At 46.1% G+C, this 7,416-nt stretch overlaps 1 protein-coding gene across 1 annotated transcript; it reads left to right on the top strand.

The window, feature by feature from the left end:
• The first annotated feature begins 2,955 nt into the window (after window positions 1-2,955).
• LOC123168366 (SEC12-like protein 1) lies at window positions 2,956-6,952 on the top strand. Its single transcript, XM_044586235.1, has 10 exons — window positions 2,956-3,257; window positions 3,391-3,491; window positions 4,559-4,691; window positions 5,034-5,125; window positions 5,344-5,443; window positions 5,529-5,601; window positions 5,681-5,801; window positions 6,157-6,276; window positions 6,393-6,463; window positions 6,545-6,952. Exons 1-10 carry the CDS (start codon window positions 3,099-3,101, stop codon window positions 6,685-6,687), a joined length of 1,113 nt encoding a protein of 370 aa, XP_044442170.1. The 5' UTR covers window positions 2,956-3,098; the 3' UTR covers window positions 6,688-6,952.
• Window positions 6,953-7,416: the final 464 nt, after the last annotated feature.

Below are 7,416 nucleotides of genomic sequence, written 5' to 3'. Positions count from 1 at the left end.
ATCGCTATTTTCGAGATGATGACCAGAGACCACTTTGTGTTGGATGATGATTATGATGATGACATGATTTGATGCTATGATTACATTTGTATGTGTATGATATGCTAAAGATTATTGTATAAAGCATGTTCAAATACAAAACAAATATGCAGAAAAAAAACAAAAACTAATAAAACTAACAGTAGCGAGGGGAATAAAGTTAGCAGCAGCGCGCTCTTACCAGTAGCACGCCCTAGTTAAAAGCGCTGCAGCTATTAGCAGTAGCGCATTGAGCTAAAGCTCGCTGCTGCTAGCCATGTATAGCAGTAGCGTGGGGCAACCCACGCTACTGATACATGTTAGCTGTAGCGCCGTATCAGTAGCGCAGGCCCCCGCACTACTGCTAGGCTTTTCCCTAGTAGTGAGTGTGTTGCTTACAGTTACAGGTTGGATGGCTGGACAAATGAGGGCAAGGGGTTGGACGAAGGAGAGTGGAGCATTGTTCTTGAATCTTATCGCCACCGCCTCTCGTTCACGAGGCTGAACGAGCGTGGCCTCCCCGACCTATGCACACGTGGAAGGCTCTCCCGAGGAAAGGCCACAGAAAGGGGGGGGGGATACCCCTGTCTCATGGGCTTTCAAATGCGTCGATGGATCACCCGGGGCTAACTTGGCCCGTGGTTACTTGGCCCGAGGAATAGGCAGGGATCCCTGGAGGATCCTGTGAAACCTATGGGGGTTGGTTTCTTGCACGATGGTAGGTAGACTGCATGTGGAAGCAATCTTTTGCTTTTACGTGGTGTTCACTTGCTTGTGTTTCATGAGATTCCTGCATCACATGCTATTTAAAGCACTATCGGGCCTTCCCGAGGAGGAGCGACTGAATCGACCGTTGCCGCTCATGCATCCTGTCATGGACCATGAGGTGGGAAAGATTCTCACATTTTTCGTGTCAAGCTGCATCCTTCTCTCATATAGCATGCGAGAAGCCGTCACAAACAAACAAGGCACCATGCATGCGACCAAACCCCACCAACCATCATTGAGTGCACTGGTGGAGCTACATGCATCCCTGCAGGTGTCATGCCCCCCCCCCCCCAACCTGAGTAAACTTAGTGAAGAAATATTTTATATAGATTTTTAGATTGGAAAAAATAGAGATTTTGCCCTCCGTAGAAATAGTAATTTCTCTTTAGCCCCCCAATCTTCATGGTCTAGCTCCCCCACTGATTGAGGGGACCAAAATACATGCTTACGCCTTTTTTGCACCATTTTTCTCAACCAAGCCTCATGCAGCATGGCCAAGTTGCTGCAGCCTACAAACAACCCCTAAAATGACGCCTTAGGGCATGTTTGGTTGCCTGCATAGAGCCCAACCAGGCCCCCGCGGGAAGCAATAGGCCTTTTTGGTTGCCTGGTTTCACTGTTAGGCCTACTTCGCACGCTTCTTAAAGCAGCCCAGAGGCTGGCTCGCTGGAAACGCTGGAATCGGCAGTTTCTCGCGAGCAAGGCCGAGCCGAGCGCAATCGAGTGGGCCCTTGCACGAGTGAAGACAGGAGGGATGCTACGTGATTAGGTGAGGTCTTCTTCAACCTCCAGTAAGCTCCTTTCTAATCTCCTCCCTTTTGAACTACACAACGGTGCTTCGGTTCGAGGTAAGCTCTACACGAAAAAGATGAACCTGATGCTACGGTTCCATTCAGGCGATCGGTTCGTAGTTTCGTCAGCCGTAAGTTCTTAATTTCGTCTTCCCGTTTGGAGCTATTCTGGATGAATTTTGTCAGATTCGTCGCGCACGATTGATCATTTGAAATTCCCTTTGACCAGCAGCCTAATCTCGCAGTTCCTCACAACATTCGTGTTGTAAGTTTTTGATTTCGACGATCGTAGCTTCATCTCTCTTTGAACAGTAGTCTACTGCACTGACGCCGCCATGCCGAGCTCCTTTGTCCTCTGCTCGAAGCCCTCATATTCGTCCCTCTCGACGCCGACACCCTTCCCCCTGATCTCCTTGCCCGCGTCCTACTACACTAGAGTCGTTTTCGGCGTCGCTCATCTCGGTCTACTCTCTGTCGTCCTCCTACTGCACTGACGCTGCAATGACGCGCACACTGCAGTTCGCCGCGCCGCCGACGGGGTCGATCATCTTGGCCTCCTCTCTCTCGTCCCACTACACTGGAGTCGTTTCCGGCGTCGATCATCTCGGCCTCCTCTCTCGTCCTACCGCACGGATGATACCATGGCGCGAGCACTGCATTCTCCTCCCCTGTCCACTGTCTTTGTGCGAGCACCGCAACTAGTTCGCCGACAGTGTCGCTCGCCGTGCGGCCGACGGGGTCGCTCGCCCACGACTCCATGCTTGTCATGTCGGACACGACGCCATGGCCACTGTCCACCGCAGTCGCCATGGTCCGTCGCACACTGCATTTCTTCTCCCCCTTTCTCTGCTAGTTCTTAACCCTGTGTGCTAAGTGCAAGTGCTAGCTCTTAATCATACCCCATGCGGGCAACCAAACAGCGTGTAGTTGTATGCGCCGAGACAATGCAGGCAACCAAACAACATGCCAAAGTTGATCCCCTAATGCAGGAAGTCCATATGCAGACAACCAAACAACTCGCACATGTCGCATATGAGGCTGTTTTTTCAGAGCTAGGCTGAGTGAAGAAGGGTATGCAACGCTGATACTGTAGCACACGGCAACCAAACACGCCCTTAGCCTTCCATTTTAGTTGCAGGTCAACCATTACTAATCTTTGCACAAAGTCAACCAATACTCAAATACTCTCCAAAATCATTGAAGCCAACAGCAACAAACCCTTGATTGCAATGTAATGAATGAAGAAGTATAAACATGAGATGGCCCCAGGCTGCGTTAACTATACGATATGTCAACGGATAACCGAAAGCATATCCCTTGGGGGCCACGGATAATCCTCCAACCCCCGCATAACAAAATGATTTCCTCCTGATCGGCGCCACCCTCCTCCGTCGTCCATCCCCACCCCTCCCCTCCCGTCCCCTTTTAAACCCCCCGAAAAATCTCCCAATTTGAAGCCATCTCGTACGGACTCCATAGCTCCCACCTCCAAGCACGATCACCAGCGAGCTCCCGAACCCCATGGCAGGCGGCGGCGGGAAGGTGGCGTGCGCGGCGTGGATCCGGCGCCGGGAGGACAAGGCCACCCGCGTCTTCGCGGTGCACGGCCGGCCCTCCCCGCCGGCCCTGGAGGTTCTCGGCTTCGACTCCGGGAGCTGCTCGCTCTCCGAGGAGCCCCTGGTGCGTCGCCGTCGCCGCCCGGCGGCCTGTTTTTTGCTTCGATTTTGGTTGGGCTTCAGATTCGACTGTGGTTGACCGTTGACCTGTGTGTGCCCTCTTTTCTCTCTTTGGGGTTTTGGGTTTTGGGCTGCAGGCGAGGATTGTGCTCGGGGACGATCCAGACGACGCGCCGCTCGCCGTCGCGGTGCACCCCACCGGCGACGAGCTCGTGTGCACCACGGCCAAGGGGTGCAGGTGCGTGCACGACTCTGCTTCTCTCTGCCTACTCTGTTTGTGCCCTGCTACATAGTTTGGATAGTGCTGAATCGAGCTGATCTGAAGGTCTGCGTTACAATTTGTGTCAAGGCTAATTAGATATTTGGATTATCGTGTGGTCATGGCAATCTAGAGGAGGAAACTGGCTTGCTGCTCTAGAGCCAGGTGTGTTTGTGTGAATTGATGCTAAAACTAGAAGGCCGCTGCACTTTATTTATCTTATCTTTATTACTCTTACTACATATTTGCCCGTGATTTACCTGCCATATTAATGTGATTGTGTAAACAAAATGATTTTATTTGGTAAACACTCATTTTAATGGCTAGTATATTATGAAAAATCTAGTCGTTGTGTTGCATTGGAGACTAAAGTGTCTTATACGGCTTCCTTATCTGGGTGGAGGGAGTATTAGAGTGTTAAATTGATTACTATCGGCAGTGTTGATTCAAGTTCTCCTTGCACATACTCTGGAAACCAATATCAGTGGTACAATGTTCCCAAACACCTGAAAAGCTTAAATAGAACTACTATAAATTAAGTGAGGGATTTTAGTGCTGTTGGCTGTTTATAAGTTCTGAAGATCTATGAGACCGTCCAAATGTGCAATGCAAGGCGATGTAGTGTCCAACAAGAACTTTCTCCTCCTGTTTCTGGGATTACAGTAACAAACACATGCTTCACGACTTGTTGAGAGAAGATACTGCTTGCACTTTGAATTTCTCATCAATAGCTGATGTTATTTATAGATTCTTAGAAGTAATGAGAATCATAAATGCATGGGACAATACCTGTGTGAGTTGCACGTGATATACAGGTTTATTTCACATCTGGTTCCTGTTATTTTTAGCACTGTTGTTTCTTTTGTTATATTTTCTGATGAACTCAAAGTAAGCTTAATTGCACTGATAAAATTATCGTGAGAGGCTGAGAGCAACACACATATTCTCTCTTTGTTAACTCTGATTTACTATTACCTTCTGTTTTTCCTTTAAAGCTTACTTTCATGAAGTCTAGGACTTGTAACGAAAGAATGTTAAAATTGCAGGCTATTTAAACTGATTTTTGAAGAGTTCACCGTTCGCTTTATTGAAAGTAAAGCTCCAGCGATCGAATCTGTTGGACTGCAGAAATGTGTTGCCTTCAGCACAGATGGTGCTAAATTTGCTATCGGTGGTGAGGTATTAAATTTTACTATGATATTGCCTCCTTTCTGTTACTTGGTTACATTTTTCTTCTACTCCCTCCGATCCAAATTAACTGACGCTCACCCTAGTCACCAGTACAACTTTGGATCGGAGGGAGTATTTTTTTTTAACTATGACATTTGTTAGCTGTGCAAGCTTTCAACATTAACAGTAACCGTGATTCCATTCCTTTATGCTATTTCTTGGAGCTTGTTCATTTTTTGTGGTTTGCTTTGGCAATGCATTTTCTTTGATAGCACTATTCTTGTAGCTAATTTTCTGAGACGTGGCTACTGCATTTAATTTTCTCATAGTATCTTTTTTGTACTACTCTAGGATGGGCATCTAAGAATATTTCATTGGCCAAGCATGAAGGTGCTCTTAGATGAACCCAACGCTCATAAATCCTTCAGAGACATGGATATCAGGTTAGGCCAAGTCAAACAGTATTTTTCCTTAACAGATTGAACAACAGACTTGATGTAAGCACATACAAGTACACAGGCATTGTCTCAACTAAAAACACTAATAATGTAATGCTAATCCCAAACATGCAAGTCAAGTCTTATGGTCCTTGGCTATCTTTTCTACACTTTATTCAGTAAACAGCAGGACTGATATTAGGCTGTTGCCTTCTCTCTTGTAGCTTAGATTCAGAGTTTTTAGTTTCATCGTCTACTGATGGCACTGCAAGAATTTGGAAGATAAATGAGGGGGTACCATTGGTCAACTTGACTCGATCTTCGGTACATATTATACATTTGTACATTTCCTGTTTCCTTGTTTCTATGTCAGAAACTTATTCTCTGGTGCTTTTGCTTTTCTATGCAGGACGAGAAGATTGAGTGTTGCCGCTTTTCTAGGGATGGCATGAAACCGTTCCTGTTTTGCACAGTTGCAAAAGGTATGTTTTCTATCCAAGTCAAAAAAAGAAATGTATGCATCTGCCCAGTTTAACTGGATATGTTTTCATCATTGGACAGGTAGCAAAGCTGTGACTGTTGTTTGGAACATAAGTGATTGGTCTAGAATTGGGTACAAAAGACTACTGGGAAAACCTGCCTCCACACTTTCAGTTAGCTTGGATGGGAAATTTCTGGCTTTGTAAGTGGATAAAATACTGCTTGTGTTTTTTCTTTCGTACAGTGTTGCAGTTGTGAGATTTCCTTTACCATACCTAGGAAAATCTCGTATTCTATGTTTTCCTATTACTTTGTCTTGTCGAGTACTTTACTCTGGTTGTTAGGGGCTATCAGCTTATCATATAGGTTAAGCCCAGTGTGTTGCATGCCCTGAAAAGTTCATGAACACTACCCCTTCCATTAATCCGAATACATAAATAATGACAGCATCAGCTGACATTTTGTTTTATTTGCTAATAGCTTGTTTCGTTGTATCGGTTACCATCTTTTGACTTCCATTGCTTGTGAAACCTGACATGCTTCTGTATTTCTTTCAGAGGAAACCAGGATGGTGATTTTTGTGTTGTGGATGTAAAGGAGATGGAGATTTCTCACTGGAGCAAGAAGGTCCATCTTGGTTCCCCTATATGCGGAATTGAATTTTGTCCTACTGAAAGGTAAGGACTTGTACTATATCATAAAGAACTGGGAACAATAGCCATTGCAAGAACAAATTTTCAGAAGTTTCTCCTTGTTTCTGCTATTAATTATATCATGCCTACTGATATTCCAGAGTTGTAATCTCCACATCGCCACAGTGGGGAGCAGAGCTGACAAGACTGAATGTGCCTGCTGACTGGAAAGGTATATCTCTAAGCCAAATTGCTGTCTGGCACTCAAGTGATATGCTTTACTGACCAAGCTGTTACTCTTTATGTTTTGCAGAATGGCAAATCTGGCTCATACTCTTGGCGCTCTTCCTTGCATCAGCCGTCCTGTTCTACGTATTCTACCAGAACTCCGGTTCCTTCTGGAGCGGAACGCCCCGACGGGACGTCATCGACCTACCAAGCCATGCAGAGTTCTGAACGAGCCTCCTCGGTCTCGTGAAAACCAAAACTCCTGGTGAAACTGTTCACCAGTGTGATTCCCTTTCAAGCAATCCAGCACTGCAGTGTTATTTATTTCATTCATACCAAGAGCTCTTTCTTTCTTTACTAGTGTAGTCAATGTTGTATCAATCCAGTGGCGCGCCTATCTATCTGGCGACGTCAGTATTTATCGGGGGGAACACTGTAAAATGACACTGTAAATGATAATAGTTCGAGAATGTCATCGAGTGTTAATGGGACATTCAAGATCGCCAACTGAAGTCTGACTCCTCGACACAAGTTTTCTCGCCGTGGACTTGGAGTCTTTTCATCCCTGCTGATGATGCAGCGCCATAGTGGCTATCTAGTATGTACCCAGTTTGTTGCAGTTCTATTCCCGTTTAATCTGATCCTTATGGTCACTTGGTCTGTATTGTACTATGCCTTTGGTCGCCTACCCGTAATGCTAGTTTATCTTAATTACTTCTGGCTTGGTGCTCACCTAGTTCATCCATGAAAAACACCACTCTATTGTCTCCTGGGTTTTGTGCCCGGGCTTGGCCAGCCGGGCAAGTGTGCAGACATTTTGTCTGAACTATTGCAGCTCAAAACCACATGCTGTTTTTCTTTAGAAACAAATTGCAATCCCCCAATTAAAGCCAGATCTTTCCTTCAAGATGAATCGTCGGGTGGAATTCTTTCCTCCTTCGCTCAGAGCCATTGGAC

This window comes from Triticum aestivum, chromosome 7D (assembly GCF_018294505.1).
Source record: "Triticum aestivum cultivar Chinese Spring chromosome 7D, IWGSC CS RefSeq v2.1, whole genome shotgun sequence".
NCBI classification, from domain to species: Eukaryota; Viridiplantae; Streptophyta; class Magnoliopsida; order Poales; family Poaceae; genus Triticum; species Triticum aestivum.
The sequence above is the reverse complement of the archived record's forward strand: the minus strand, read 5'-3'. Positions and strand labels throughout refer to the sequence as shown.

Bases quoted from the DNA above. Each gene is read 5' to 3' on its own strand.
- LOC123168366 (XM_044586235.1), top strand. From the start codon at position 3,099: ATGGCAGGCGGCGGCGGGAAGGTGGCGTGCGCGGCGTGGATCCGGCGC. The intron at 4,692-5,033 runs GTATTAAATTTT...GTACTACTCTAG, and splicing joins AATTTGCTATCGGTGGTGAG to GATGGGCATCTAAGAATATT. The intron at 6,277-6,392 runs GTAAGGACTTGT...CTGATATTCCAG, and splicing joins GAATTTTGTCCTACTGAAAG to AGTTGTAATCTCCACATCGC.